General features: G+C 38.2%; 1 protein-coding gene across 1 annotated transcript in view; it reads right to left on the bottom strand.

Moving 5' to 3' along the window:
* Positions 1–16925, bottom strand: part of LOC150091475 (methanethiol oxidase) — a 116045-nt gene that overhangs the window by 38418 nt on the left and 60702 nt on the right. The window contains exons 4-5 of the mRNA XM_090384082.1: positions 14202–14322; positions 8963–9145 (exon numbers count right to left, since the gene is read on the bottom strand). Of these exons, the coding sequence (XP_090240208.1) occupies positions 8963–9145; positions 14202–14322 (304 nt within the window). The remainder of the gene's footprint in view (positions 1–8962; positions 9146–14201; positions 14323–16925) is intronic.

The raw sequence follows: 16925 nt of genomic DNA, 5'->3' as shown, positions 1-16925 counted from the left end.
TCCATTCCTGCAAGAATAATTTCACTGACACGATCTGAGCAAACGTTGACATCAGAAGTTTTGAAACAGTAATCCGACCAAGGAAAAGAAGAAAAGAAATCCCACAGGTCATCCCATTTTGCATTCTTGTAATGCCAAACAACACGAGGATGGGAATAGCCATGAGATAAAGGCTCCATTGCAGAAGAGACAATCACCAAGTTGTGATCTGACGTGCCTAAAGGACCTCTCACTTCGACCGTGTACACACTTAGAAGGGTTGTTTGTGAGAAAAAGATCAAGCGTGTTGGCTGTATGGTTAGGATTGTCCAGTATTCTTGTAGGTAAATGAACAATCTATGCAAGGTCATTAGTAATTGCAAAAGCCTCAGCATCTCGACCAGCTGGGTCAGTGTGACTAGAAAACGGAAGCCAGTCTGAGTTGTGAACATTAAAATCACCAAGTAAAATTACCTCACTGTTAGGAAAGTTGGACTGGAGAAAGTCAAGTTGCAAAGAGAGGAAGTCAAAGAGCTCCAAGTGATTAATGGAGTTGAGAGAATGGTAGAGACAACAGATGAATTTGACACAATGATGTACAGAGATTTTTAAGCCAGAGAAGATCGAAAAGAGGAGATTCCAAATTACCAAGTCTCCGACAGGGAAAATCGGAATGGACATGTGCACAAGTACTACCTTTGAGGCAAAAGGAATCATACAGCGAATAATTTGGGCAACTGAGATGAGCAGTAGTTGAATCAACCAATAACTGAGATTCTGTCAGAAAAAGTACATGGGGTTTGGCAGACTGCAAGTGGAAATGGACATCGTTGAGAATAGAATTGAGACCACGTATATTTGTGAAATGAATTAGGAAGTGTTTGGGAGGTTTAGATCTTTTCGCAGATAAGCTTACTCTATTAGTCTGACAATTCATGGTGTATTCAATAGTAAGAGAAAGTGAGTGTGAGACATGCTGTATGAAGTAATGAAATTTTTGGATATGGGGTAAACATGGTAAGAATATACCCAGATCCTTGACATAACATGGCCTCAACAATGCCATCCGCATACACACACTACTCGGACTCCCTCCAGTCACTATCTGGCAGAGTAGAGGTAGCAAGATTATACACTAGCTGATCCGGAAGCCTCCTAGAGAGTTACCAATAGGTTCGATCCGGTGTACTAACTAGTGGCCGGCCTGCGAACATTGTTTTAGAGCTATACCCTCAAAATGTAAGGAAGATTGGATCTCACCACGATATTCATCATAACCTCAAAAGTCATCAATCATACTTTCCAATAACCAGCCTAGTAACCAAGAAAGTCACTTTCTTGGTTACTAGGCTGGACTGAAGGGTATCCATCAGTTTCTACCAATTCTTTGCAGCTTACAACTTTTGTAATTTTTCCTACTTTTTTCTTAACAGAGACAAAACATCAGTATTACTTTTTCACTACAACTGACATTTTAGATATATCTCTTTACACTTTAACATGACCAAATAAGTCAGAGGAATTTACAACTAGTTAGTTTTGACAAGAATACAATCATTACAATATTTTGCAGTCATTTGGGACTTGAACCACAGTCAACTCAAAATGCATGTGCTTACTGCATTCCCATGTTTGCCCATTCGGTGACATAAGATCAACCATACTGCATGGCCCACACTATTTTATTTGGCACAGTGAGCACTAAAGATAGGTCTATAGATTCATTTCTGATAGTCATCAAAGAAGAAATTCCAAGAACTCCGAAGTTTTGAATTTAAGTAGGCCAAAAAAATTATCAAATTTTAGAGCTGTGTGTTAATGGATGAGTGCCTTTCTGAACTCAAGTGTTTTTCTAATATCCAACATGGTTTGTTTTGCAGTGTCCATTAATGAAGTCCAAGATCAATTTCTACAAGTTGACAAGAACACACTTTATTCATATATTTGCAGAATTCACTTTACATGCACGTTGTTTTTCTTGTTGTCAGTTTTATGTAGCATGTTGAAAAGTTAATAACTGGAATAATTTGTATATTCTTTCACCATTGGCATCACTGTCAATTTTGGATAAAAGGAAGCATTGTAAAACACCAGTATGCTTGCAAAATTATGTGAATAATAATAATAACTAACCCTGGTAAAGGTGAATACATAGGCTATATTTTGACTATAGTTAATACATAAGTAGCTTTTAAATTTTCTGATATACAAGTAGGTTGTGACAGTTAAGCAATTTCATATCATTGTATGAAATTGCTTAACAAGGCAGGATATTTAGATAGCAAAAGGGTTTCAAAAATGGACTCTATATCATTGAGAATGATGCAAGGCATGGGAAGCCTTGCATGTCAACAAGTGATGAACTTATCTCCCACATCAGAAGCATTATTCAGGCCAATCACCAAAGGCTTGAAGATATAGCTTCGCAAGTTGTAATATTGTACAATAGTTTCCAACCCATTGTATCTGATATTTTATATAGTGAAACGATTATGCAATTTCAGTGTTCCCAAATTTTTTTTTTCTTTACAGCAGATCACATGGAAAGAACAGTTGAACTTGCAAAACAACTGGTGAAAACAGTGATTGTGATCCACATATTCTTAAAACAATTGACAGGAGAAGTCTTCCATAAAAAAAAAAAAAAAAAATTGGATCAACAGGTCTAAAGTTATGCTAGAATTATTTTTTGATTATAAAAGAATAATTCATTATAAATTGATAAGAGGAGGCCATGCTGTTAATAAGGCTAAGTACTCAGAAACCAAGAAGCACCTGAGAGATGTAATTGGAAGGAAGAGACCTGATCTGTGAGCAAGATAAAACTGGAAATCACTCCATGACAATGCTCATCACACAACAATAACTTCTGAATACCTTTTCAAGCACTCTATAACTGCCAAAGAACATCCTCCTTATTCATCTAACCTTGTGCTGAGTAACTTTTATTATTTTCCAAAATTAAAATTGCAGCTATAACAATTGTAATAAAGGAACATAAAAAAGAAAAAAAGAACTTCAAAGAAGTTTTTGATTATATAACAATAGAAAAAATGTGTAAATAGCAAAGATCATTATTTTTAAAAAGTCAATGTGTGATTATCCATAATTTTTATTTGTTTAAATAAAAACAAATTCAGTTCTAGAACTTTCTGATTCCATCTTGTACATTAATCACTTCATTATAAGATTTTATTGAAACCATACCCATGTTTTAAAATTAGTTATCTAACAGCATTTCAGTTTTTCTTACCACTCTGCACATCTTCTAGAGTAAAGCCTTGTTTAAATGCAGAAGGTGCACCCCATGAAGAACTTATCATCACATTGTGGCGAGGCTGATACCAGAAATCGTAGCCAAACTCAGCTGCCTCCACTTCAGGTTGCCATGAGCCTTTTATTTCAAAGGTGTTACCATCCAGTAGTATAAATGAACCTGGTAAAATAATACAGGAGGAATGACAATAAAATTGTTGGAGAGACAGACAGTTCAAATTGAGTTACAAAAAGGAAATACAAGTCAAATGAGACCAAATTAGCTTCTAAAATAAAATAAAATAAAAAGTTTTTTAAATAAAATTCTTATACTACACTGATTTAGTTTTTGATCATGGGGATCATTTTACTCCCACCGAGGACCAAGGCTTGTGCTCAACTTACTCAATATTTGTCACGTGATAAACACCATTATCCGTGGTTCTGCCCAAGTTGCTACTATCTTTTTAATCATATAGCATCATCTGAACAGGAAAATCCACAATATATTTAAAAATCTGAGATGTCATCAGGACAGCAGTTTCAAAGCTACTTCTTGTCAGCTGGTATGTGAAAACTCTATTAGCAAACCTCTGTTGAACTGCAAATAATGTATTTTGCTGAAGTGAATAGACAAGTGGTATATAGAAATAAAACTTCCATTTAATCCTTTTTGCAAGAAGATTTCTGAACTATGCATGCCACGTGAAGTGAATTTTTTCAGGAATTTGTAAGTTTGTAAAAACTGAAAAACTATGCACACTAATTAAATTAAATTTTTTTTTTCCCTATTTTCAGTTTATAGCCACACATTAGAGCAGTATAATTGCTAAAGAAAAAAAAAAAAAAAACACATTTTCATTCGCAATAATATCCTCAATGTTTATATGAAACTGACTCAAACAATCCATATTATTTGAATCAGTTTCATCAACTTCTGGATCCAAATCCCAGAAAGTTTCTGCTTGTGTAAGCCACCAGTAAATCTTTAAAAATGAATTCTGATGACATATATTATTGAAGTTTAATATTTGTAATTATTCAAAATACAATAATTGGAATCACTTTTAAAGAATTTAAATAAAAGGTAAATAAATTCTGTAAATAGTAACCTGCCAACTTTCAGAAATCAGAATTTGGAACAGTTTCTTTTAATACAGACCTGTTTTTCAGAGAGAATGCACCAGAGTAGATGGTTTGGTTTTTTTTTTTTAGGAGCATTAGCAACTAAGGCCATATTGCTCCAGGATATGCAGTGGTCATTCCCTGACCTTTCCGCATCCTCCGTATTTGGTGGTGATGGGCTCGAACCCCGGTCTAATCAAGAAGCGTGTGCTACACGCTGCTGCTGCTGCTCCTTCCCACCTGGCTACGGAGGCGCCTGCACCAGAGTAGAATCAGAATGAATCATCCAAATGAACAATAAATGAATTAATGCAGGTCATGTGATGCAACAGAAAAATATTTGTGTATACATTCTAAAAGTGCTCCTCCAACTACCAAGTACAGTAATGGACTACCTTATACACTGCTCGACAAAAGTAACAGAACAAAATGTTTTTTGTGAATATTTTATTGTAAACAGTGTCGTCAAGGGCAAATATATTTGATATAATAGGCATCTTGGCATGCAAATTCCGAGTATCCAATAGATATCGATCTAGCTTGTTTGTTTGTTTGTTTTGTTATTTAGGAGCATTAGCAACTAAGGCCATATTGCTCCGAGGATATGCGGTGGTCATTCCCTGACCTTTCCGCATCCTCCGTATTTGGTGGGCACGGGCTCGAACCCCGTTCTAATCAAAAAGCGTGTGCTACGCACTGCTGCTCCTGCCCACCTGGCTACGGAGGCGCCATATCGATCTAGCACCTTACAGATCTAGTAACTGCACAGCACAGAGAACAGATCCTCAAACGCTATGTGCAACTTTTAAGGGGTGCAGTTGGCCCAGATTTTCTTTTCGTGCATGACAACACCTCTGGATATACAGGGTGTCTCAAAAATATTGGTACAAACGTTTAGGGGAGGTAGGTAACATCTAAAGGAATGTGAATCGCATAGGAACCCATAACCGGAAACGTCACGGGAAAGTAGTAGCAGAGGCACAAGAAGCATAACCGCACATTACGCAAAGTATTCATGCCTATAAAACCCAGGTTGTGATCACATCACTTCATTCTCATTTTTTGGATTGCTCAGTGGGATAGCCACGTCTCCAGTACTCAGGATAGAAGTCATCATCATTTAGATGATTCTTTGAGATGCTGGGCTGTTGAAAAACTTGAAGCCAGGCAGTCACAGGTGGAGGTAGCATGTTGGCTTAATGTGTCATGCAGTGTCGTCTCGGTACTATGGAAGCAGTTTCGGAAGACAAGAACCATCACAAGAAGAGTGGGCCAAAGTTGCTCAAGGACTACGTCAACCAGAACAGACGGCTATCTAGCTTTAACAGCAAGGCAGAATGTCCTGTCATCAAGTGCTCCTCCAACAACAACTGTCTCTTGGGGTTGGGGTGCCCGCAGTTGAAAACATTTCCAACTGGACTACAATAAGAAGGCTCAATTCAAGTGGACTCTATATAAGGAAGCCGGTGGTTTGTATCCCATTAACCCAAAACCACTGCAGAGCTCGTTGAAACTGATGTTATGAACATTACACTTGGAATTAGAGAACAGGGTATAGTTTTCTTCTCTAATGAGTCCCGTTTTAACCTACAAACAGATTCTAGACCTTATTTCATCTGAAGACAATGAGGAATGTGGTACCATCCCTCCAACATCAGAGAAAGGGATACTTACAGTGGAGAGTGTTCTCATGTGGGACAGAATAATGACCAATGACCGCACTCTCCTCCATGTTTTTGATAGAGATACAGTAACTGCACAGCACAGAGAACAGATCCTCAAACGCTATGTGCAACTTTTAAGGGGTGCAGTTGGCCCAGATTTTCTTTTCGTGCATGACAACACCTCTGGATATACAGGGTGTCTCAAAAATATTGGTACAAACGTTTAGGGGAGGTAGGTAACATCTAAAGGAATGTGAATCGCATAGGAACCCATAACCGGAAACGTCACGGGAAAGTAGTAGCAGAGGCACAAGAAGCAGAAATGACACAAGACAGTAATTAGTGGCAAACATTTATTTCACATAATATTAACAATGGAGTACGAGATGGATGCATTTCATGATGTTACAACAGATGCTCGAAGATTCCACCATGAGACGCGATGCATGCATGACACCGACACAGCATGGATTGGCGGACACGGTCGAACACACCTGGAGTTTCTTTGACAGTAGCAGCAGCGCAGAAGAGTCTCGCCACGAGATCCGTTTCCATCTCTACAGAAAGAAATCAAGGCTCGATAAATCAGGTGAGTGTGGGGGCAGGCAACGGGTCCACCACAGCCAATCCATCAACGCCCAAAACGCCTGTTCAAATGGTCACGAACACACCTTCCATAATGGACAGGCACCCCGTCATGTTGAAACCAAATGTTGCGTCTCACATTTGCTCGTCAAGTAACCCTGGTAGAACTTGTTCAAGAAAGATCCGATATTTAGCAGAGTTCATGCGGGATGGTAACAGGTATGGGCCGACTAAGCAGTCACCGACCATACCTGCAAGCGATGTTGTGCCGCATGGGGGTGCACACAGTGTGGTTGTTGTGAGCCTACACATGAGCATTGTGCTGATTGAATAAGTTTTCCCAAGTGAAACAAGCCTCATCAGTGAACAAAACATAGGCTGGAAAATTCAAGTCTTGAACACTTTCTTGGAGAAACCACTGCGCAAAAGCCACACGTGCAGGATGATCTTGGGGGAGCAGTAACTGAACCCTTTGGAGATGAAAGGGGTTTAAGGAATCGTCGTGCCAGACACGCTGTACATTGCAACGAGTCACTCCTAAGGCAGAGGCAACGGCACGTGTGCTGGTAGTAAAATTATTCTGGACGGCATTCAACACATTTTCTTCCATGGCGGGAGTTCGCATCGAACGTGGTCTGCCCACACTACTCCTGTTACCTCTAAATGATCCATAATCACACAAATTTTGATGCACACGCGCAAACAAATGGTGGTCTGGTACATGTCTGTCTGTCTGGGAAGCTTTCTCCATAAATTCGTTGAGCGGCTTGTCCATTGCCCTCTGCTAATCTATACACTAGGTGCATGTCTGCCAGCTCACAGTTCATATATCGATGCATGCTCTTCGTACGCCGACTACTGCTTGAATGAGTAAACCAGAAATTTTCCCTCTCGCGAACTGATGAACAGCGCCGTGTACAGACTTATGGTGACGTTTCCAGTTATGGGTTCCTATGCGATTCACATTCCTTTAGATGTTACCTACCTACCCTAAACGTTTGTACCAATATTTTTGAGACACCCTGTAGATCTCAAGTGGTGGAGGAATATCTTGAAACTGAAGATATCCAATGACTGCCGTGGCCAGCACGATCATCAAACATAAATCCGACTGAACACATATGGGACATCACATTATATGCCAACAGCTTACTCCTTGATCACTTGTTGAGCTAAAGTCTGCATTGGTGGAAGAATGGGATTTGTTGACACAGAATCTTATAGACACCCTCATATTGAGCATGGTTCACTGCTGTCAGGCCTGTTTTAGCAGTTGGAGGGGATCATATGCTGTACTGATGTCATGTGACCATATTTTTAAGCATCTTGTATCCACCTCTGTAATGTGAACTTTTTTGGTAATTATTATACAACCCCTATAAATGTCTCTTATATCTGTCTGAAGTTTCTCGCTATCTCCTCATTTCATCGTTATTCTATGATACACCACCACACCAAATTTTGTTCTGTTTCACTGCAAGCTGCACAAGTTACACATTTTCTACGTGTTCTGTTAATTTTATTGAGCAGTGTAGCATAGCTATCCAAATGCATTCTGTGATGAAACAAAGACCAGTTAATTTATTTTGAAAATGATACCTGGTAAAACTATTACAATAAATGAAAATTTCCTGATGTAAAAATTGTGTTGAACAAAAAATTTAAATATTATTTATAATACACTATATTCAATGGGAAGTTTTTTTTTAAGGCTCATAATGAGTTATAAAAATAAGTGAATACACCAAAACAGAACCATCAAACATTTACATACTTCTGGCATTCCAAACTAAATTCATTCTTACAAACAGTTATGCAATTAAAAAAAAAAAAAAAAAAAAAACCAACAACAATATCTCAAACCTTTGGCACTGCCTTTAGGATCTCCCATACAGCTGATCATTATCTCTCCAGTTCCTAAGCAGTGAGATGTATGAGGAGTTCCTGCTTTGCCCTTCCTGTGGAGCATATCAGGTTCTACTGTCTAAATACAAACAGAAAGTATATTCATATTTAAGTATAATTATTTAAGTATAATTATTAAAGCATAATTCTTTTTATACATATTAAGATTTGTTATATACCAGGGTGGTTCAATGTCTATATGCACTTTTCTTTCCCAAAAAAAAAAAAAAAATTATAAAATAAAATAAACATTAGATAAGACAATCTATCACTGTGGTCACTTTTTGATGATGTATTCTCCTCTTGGATATATAGGCAGTTCCCGCTTTACGAGTTCTTTTTTTCCAAGTATCAACAAAATCGAAAATATGAACATTAATTGCAATAAATAAATATACCATACCCATGTTTTAAAATTAGTTATCTAACAGCATTTCAGTTTTTCTTACCACTCTGCACATCTTCTAGAGTAAAGCCTTGTTTAAATGCAGAAGGTGCACCCCATGAAGAACTTATCATCACATTGTGGCGAGGCTGATACCAGAAATCGTAGCCAAACTCAGCTGCCTCCACTTCAGGTTGCCATGAGCCTTTTATTTCAAAGGTGTTACCATCCAGTAGTATAAATGAACCTGGTAAAATAATACAGGAGGAATGACAATAAAATTGTTGGAGAGACAGACAGTTCAAATTGAGTTACAAAAAGGAAATACAAGTCAAATGAGACCAAATTAGCTTCTAAAATAAAATAAAATAAAAAGTTTTTTAAATAAAATTCTTATACTACACTGATTTAGTTTTTGATCATGGGGATCATTTTACTCCCACCGAGGACCAAGGCTTGTGCTCAACTTACTCAATATTTGTCACGTGATAAACACCATTATCCGTGGTTCTGCCCAAGTTGCTACTATCTTTTTAATCATATAGCATCATCTGAACAGGAAAATCCACAATATATTTAAAAATCTGAGATGTCATCAGGACAGCAGTTTCAAAGCTACTTCTTGTCAGCTGGTATGTGAAAACTCTATTAGCAAACCTCTGTTGAACTGCAAATAATGTATTTTGCTGAAGTGAATAGACAAGTGGTATATAGAAATAAAACTTCCATTTAATCCTTTTTGCAAGAAGATTTCTGAACTATGCATGCCACGTGAAGTGAATTTTTTCAGGAATTTGTAAGTTTGTAAAAACTGAAAAACTATGCACACTAATTAAATTAAATTTTTTTTTTCCCTATTTTCAGTTTATAGCCACACATTAGAGCAGTATAATTGCTAAAGAAAAAAAAAAAAAAAACACATTTTCATTCGCAATAATATCCTCAATGTTTATATGAAACTGACTCAAACAATCCATATTATTTGAATCAGTTTCATCAACTTCTGGATCCAAATCCCAGAAAGTTTCTGCTTGTGTAAGCCACCAGTAAATCTTTAAAAATGAATTCTGATGACATATATTATTGAAGTTTAATATTTGTAATTATTCAAAATACAATAATTGGAATCACTTTTAAAGAATTTAAATAAAAGGTAAATAAATTCTGTAAATAGTAACCTGCCAACTTTCAGAAATCAGAATTTGGAACAGTTTCTTTTAATACAGACCTGTTTTTCAGAGAGAATGCACCAGAGTAGATGGTTTGGTTTTTTTTTTTTAGGAGCATTAGCAACTAAGGCCATATTGCTCCAGGATATGCAGTGGTCATTCCCTGACCTTTCCGCATCCTCCGTATTTGGTGGTGATGGGCTCGAACCCCGGTCTAATCAAGAAGCGTGTGCTACACGCTGCTGCTGCTGCTCCTTCCCACCTGGCTACGGAGGCGCCTGCACCAGAGTAGAATCAGAATGAATCATCCAAATGAACAATAAATGAATTAATGCAGGTCATGTGATGCAACAGAAAAATATTTGTGTATACATTCTAAAAGTGCTCCTCCAACTACCAAGTACAGTAATGGACTACCTTATACACTGCTCGACAAAAGTAACAGAACAAAATGTTTTTTGTGAATATTTTATTGTAAACAGTGTCGTCAAGGGCAAATATATTTGATATAATAGGCATCTTGGCATGCAAATTCCGAGTATCCAATAGATATCGATCTAGCTTGTTTGTTTGTTTGTTTTGTTATTTAGGAGCATTAGCAACTAAGGCCATATTGCTCCGAGGATATGCGGTGGTCATTCCCTGACCTTTCCGCATCCTCCGTATTTGGTGGGCACGGGCTCGAACCCCGTTCTAATCAAAAAGCGTGTGCTACGCACTGCTGCTCCTGCCCACCTGGCTACGGAGGCGCCATATCGATCTAGCACCTTACAGATCTAGTAACTGCACAGCACAGAGAACAGATCCTCAAACGCTATGTGCAACTTTTAAGGGGTGCAGTTGGCCCAGATTTTCTTTTCGTGCATGACAACACCTCTGGATATACAGGGTGTCTCAAAAATATTGGTACAAACGTTTAGGGGAGGTAGGTAACATCTAAAGGAATGTGAATCGCATAGGAACCCATAACCGGAAACGTCACGGGAAAGTAGTAGCAGAGGCACAAGAAGCATAACCGCACATTACGCAAAGTATTCATGCCTATAAAACCCAGGTTGTGATCACATCACTTCATTCTCATTTTTTGGATTGCTCAGTGGGATAGCCACGTCTCCAGTACTCAGGATAGAAGTCATCATCATTTAGATGATTCTTTGAGATGCTGGGCTGTTGAAAAACTTGAAGCCAGGCAGTCACAGGTGGAGGTAGCATGTTGGCTTAATGTGTCATGCAGTGTCGTCTCGGTACTATGGAAGCAGTTTCGGAAGACAAGAACCATCACAAGAAGAGTGGGCCAAAGTTGCTCAAGGACTACGTCAACCAGAACAGACGGCTATCTAGCTTTAACAGCAAGGCAGAATGTCCTGTCATCAAGTGCTCCTCCAACAACAACTGTCTCTTGGGGTTGGGGTGCCCGCAGTTGAAAACATTTCCAACTGGACTACAATAAGAAGGCTCAATTCAAGTGGACTCTATATAAGGAAGCCGGTGGTTTGTATCCCATTAACCCAAAACCACTGCAGAGCTCGTTGAAACTGATGTTATGAACATTACACTTGGAATTAGAGAACAGGGTATAGTTTTCTTCTCTAATGAGTCCCGTTTTAACCTACAAACAGATTCTAGACCTTATTTCATCTGAAGACAATGAGGAATGTGGTACCATCCCTCCAACATCAGAGAAAGGGATACTTACAGTGGAGAGTGTTCTCATGTGGGACAGAATAATGACCAATGACCGCACTCTCCTCCATGTTTTTGATAGAGATACAGTAACTGCACAGCACAGAGAACAGATCCTCAAACGCTATGTGCAACTTTTAAGGGGTGCAGTTGGCCCAGATTTTCTTTTCGTGCATGACAACACCTCTGGATATACAGGGTGTCTCAAAAATATTGGTACAAACGTTTAGGGGAGGTAGGTAACATCTAAAGGAATGTGAATCGCATAGGAACCCATAACCGGAAACGTCACGGGAAAGTAGTAGCAGAGGCACAAGAAGCAGAAATGACACAAGACAGTAATTAGTGGCAAACATTTATTTCACATAATATTAACAATGGAGTACGAGATGGATGCATTTCATGATGTTACAACAGATGCTCGAAGATTCCACCATGAGACGCGATGCATGCATGACACCGACACAGCATGGATTGGCGGACACGGTCGAACACACCTGGAGTTTCTTTGACAGTAGCAGCAGCGCAGAAGAGTCTCGCCACGAGATCCGTTTCCATCTCTACAGAAAGAAATCAAGGCTCGATAAATCAGGTGAGTGTGGGGGCAGGCAACGGGTCCACCACAGCCAATCCATCAACGCCCAAAACGCCTGTTCAAATGGTCACGAACACACCTTCCATAATGGACAGGCACCCCGTCATGTTGAAACCAAATGTTGCGTCTCACATTTGCTCGTCAAGTAACCCTGGTAGAACTTGTTCAAGAAAGATCCGATATTTAGCAGAGTTCATGCGGGATGGTAACAGGTATGGGCCGACTAAGCAGTCACCGACCATACCTGCAAGCGATGTTGTGCCGCATGGGGGTGCACACAGTGTGGTTGTTGTGAGCCTACACATGAGCATTGTGCTGATTGAATAAGTTTTCCCAAGTGAAACAAGCCTCATCAGTGAACAAAACATAGGCTGGAAAATTCAAGTCTTGAACACTTTCTTGGAGAAACCACTGCGCAAAAGCCACACGTGCAGGATGATCTTGGGGGAGCAGTAACTGAACCCTTTGGAGATGAAAGGGGTTTAAGGAATCGTCGTGCCAGACACGCTGTACATTGCAACGAGTCACTCCTAAGGCAGAGGCAACGGCACGTGTGCTGGTAGTAAAATTATTCTGGACGGCATTCAACACATTTTCTTCCATGGCGGGAGTTCGCATCGAACGTGGTCTGCCCACACTACTCCTGTTACCTCTAAATGATCCATAATCACACAAATTTTGATGCACACGCGCAAACAAATGGTGGTCTGGTACATGTCTGTCTGTCTGGGAAGCTTTCTCCATAAATTCGTTGAGCGGCTTGTCCATTGCCCTCTGCTAATCTATACACTAGGTGCATGTCTGCCAGCTCACAGTTCATATATCGATGCATGCTCTTCGTACGCCGACTACTGCTTGAATGAGTAAACCAGAAATTTTCCCTCTCGCGAACTGATGAACAGCGCCGTGTACAGACTTATGGTGACGTTTCCAGTTATGGGTTCCTATGCGATTCACATTCCTTTAGATGTTACCTACCTACCCTAAACGTTTGTACCAATATTTTTGAGACACCCTGTAGATCTCAAGTGGTGGAGGAATATCTTGAAACTGAAGATATCCAATGACTGCCGTGGCCAGCACGATCATCAAACATAAATCCGACTGAACACATATGGGACATCACATTATATGCCAACAGCTTACTCCTTGATCACTTGTTGAGCTAAAGTCTGCATTGGTGGAAGAATGGGATTTGTTGACACAGAATCTTATAGACACCCTCATATTGAGCATGGTTCACTGCTGTCAGGCCTGTTTTAGCAGTTGGAGGGGATCATATGCTGTACTGATGTCATGTGACCATATTTTTAAGCATCTTGTATCCACCTCTGTAATGTGAACTTTTTTGGTAATTATTATACAACCCCTATAAATGTCTCTTATATCTGTCTGAAGTTTCTCGCTATCTCCTCATTTCATCGTTATTCTATGATACACCACCACACCAAATTTTGTTCTGTTTCACTGCAAGCTGCACAAGTTACACATTTTCTACGTGTTCTGTTAATTTTATTGAGCAGTGTAGCATAGCTATCCAAATGCATTCTGTGATGAAACAAAGACCAGTTAATTTATTTTGAAAATGATACCTGGTAAAACTATTACAATAAATGAAAATTTCCTGATGTAAAAATTGTGTTGAACAAAAAATTTAAATATTATTTATAATACACTATATTCAATGGGAAGTTTTTTTTTAAGGCTCATAATGAGTTATAAAAATAAGTGAATACACCAAAACAGAACCATCAAACATTTACATACTTCTGGCATTCCAAACTAAATTCATTCTTACAAACAGTTATGCAATTAAAAAAAAAAAAAAAAAAAAAACCAACAACAATATCTCAAACCTTTGGCACTGCCTTTAGGATCTCCCATACAGCTGATCATTATCTCTCCAGTTCCTAAGCAGTGAGATGTATGAGGAGTTCCTGCTTTGCCCTTCCTGTGGAGCATATCAGGTTCTACTGTCTAAATACAAACAGAAAGTATATTCATATTTAAGTATAATTATTTAAGTATAATTATTAAAGCATAATTCTTTTTATACATATTAAGATTTGTTATATACCAGGGTGGTTCAATGTCTATATGCACTTTTCTTTCCCAAAAAAAAAAAAAAAATTATAAAATAAAATAAACATTAGATAAGACAATCTATCACTGTGGTCACTTTTTGATGATGTATTCTCCTCTTGGATATATAGGCAGTTCCCGCTTTACGAGTTCTTTTTTTCCAAGTATCAACAAAATCGAAAATATGAACATTAATTGCAATAAATAAATGCTAAACATTCTTAAATAAGGAATTTCAAACCATGCACGTAGGTATAAAATACAGTGCTACTGTGTAAAGTATTGTATATAACACAGTACTACTGTGTATAGTATTGTATACAATACAGTACTACTGTGTATAGTATTGTATACAATACAGTACTACTGTGTGTAGTATTGTATACAATACAGTACTACTACAACAAAGGTCGTGCAAAATGAAACAGAAGCGGTCATTATTATTGCTAACTAATTGCAGCTTAGATTTCTACAAGGAGCTGACGTCACTGATCTGCTTTAAGCATAAAATGGAGAGCTCACAAATGAAGAACTCCTTGAAATGGCAAAATGTAAAGAAGCTGAGGAAAAGGAAGATTTAATAGCTGAAATTCCAGTTCGTTCCTTCACTCTAAAGGGGCTTGACAAAGCTTTTTAATGCAAAGAAAAAGCAATTGAGATTTTCGAGTCACAAGATTCAAATTTTGAGTGCACTAGAAAAGTTGCTACAGATTTAAAAAATACTTATGCATGCTATCGTAAAATTTATATAGAAAAGAGAATGTCTTGGAAATAAATGACTCTTGAAGCATTTCTGAAGAAGAAGAAGAAGAAGATGACTCCTTGTGCTTTCAACAAACCAGCAACGAATGCCAAGCCAACAATGAGTGATGAACCATCAACAAATGCCGAGCCAACAATGAGTGATGAACCATCAACGAATGCATATTTAGTGATGATGATGAAGATAAACATTCTTTAACATTTGTATGACATAAATAATTGCTTTATTATTATAACCTGCTTGATTTTAAAGGCTATGTTTTCATTTCTTTGGACAAATAAATCATTGTTTAAGCATAAACTACTGTTTTGTTGACCTTTATTTAATATTAATATGGTCAAATTTCATTGTTAAGAACATAACCCCTGTTTTTAACATTACATCTATATGAAATAAATTCCCACTTTACGAGTTTTTGCTTTATGAGCATGCGCTAGGAGCGAATTAACTCGTAAAGTCAGGAACTAGCTATACTCATTACCAACATGGGATAGTATTCCAATCCTTGCTCCACCAAATTTAAGATCGATGTGTGGTCATTTGGGGATATCATGGCTCCATTTTCATCATCATCACTTCAGACTTTCAAAGGCAATCCTTGAATGATCCAAAATATATAAGGTAATCACAAGAAAAATTCAAGGGACAGAGGAGGTGTTGAAAAGGGATCCTATACCACTTCTGATAGAGTTGTGATGGTTACATTGAATATGGATGAACATTGTACATTGTACACCACCTTTTGATTACATTCTAAGCTGACATTTGCATATGACATGATATAGTGCACTATGTAACAGGTCATTGTAACACTTGGCATTGATTATAGCTAACAAGAAAATCCATATATGTTAAGCTCTGGCATCCCTAAAAGACTGTTGCCCCCATTTATCCCATAGATAGTTTCACTTTGAATTTCTCTGGTGGCAGAGACGAAAAACAGAAGTGATGAATACTGGACTGCAGTCCACATTTCAGCATGTGTTCTCTGAGTGTCCACATTATTGCTACTTTCTTAGAAACAAAAAGATGAAATAGGGACTCAAATTCTACACTGGTTCTTTGTCCCTACTAGCAAAATTCCATGAATTAAACATTATGCACTGTTTTAGAGCCTGCCTTCACCATACGAGATGTCAGATGGTATAATTACTTGAGTCCTTTTGATTATGAATTTCCTTGAATGTTCTGCTTTCCAAGTATATATTATGAGATTACTACTACCCTAATGTAGAACTTTACATTTTCCAATATTATACTTTAATTGCCATTTTTCATACCCACTAAGTGATTCATCTATATCTTGAAGTAGCATAACCTGGTTACTAAAGTTTACTATTATTGTTAAGAAGCTCCTCTGTGCAAGTAACCCGGAAAAGTACCTCAATCTGAACAATTCAGAATCCCCCATTATATTTGGAAGTGCTGAAGTACATAGAGCAGGCCTTCCTATTGTTGGTATCATCAGCAGTATGGCCTCTTGTCTGCTCTTGTACCAGCCAGAACAGGCTGTCAAACAGCTTGTCCGCCTCCAATTTTCCCCTCAATCCCTTGAGAACTCCTGTGACCTTCTAGACAGACTATAACACAACCTGATATTTTGGAGAGCAGTAATGTGGTGTCGATGTTCACCAATATTCCCTAAACAATGCCAAAACCAACCTCAATTTCCACCTTGTCATGCACATGAGCCTTCCTACATCCTTTTCCAAATAACATCTTGAGTCTCATTGAC

The sequence above is a fragment of the Mastigoproctus giganteus genome, chromosome 1 (assembly GCF_048544385.1).
Source record: "Mastigoproctus giganteus isolate SK-2022 chromosome 1, ASM4854438v1, whole genome shotgun sequence".
In the NCBI taxonomy this organism is placed as follows: Eukaryota; Metazoa; Arthropoda; class Arachnida; order Uropygi; family Thelyphonidae; genus Mastigoproctus; species Mastigoproctus giganteus.
Note: the sequence above shows the minus strand (reverse complement) of the source record. Positions and strands in the feature narration are given on the sequence as shown.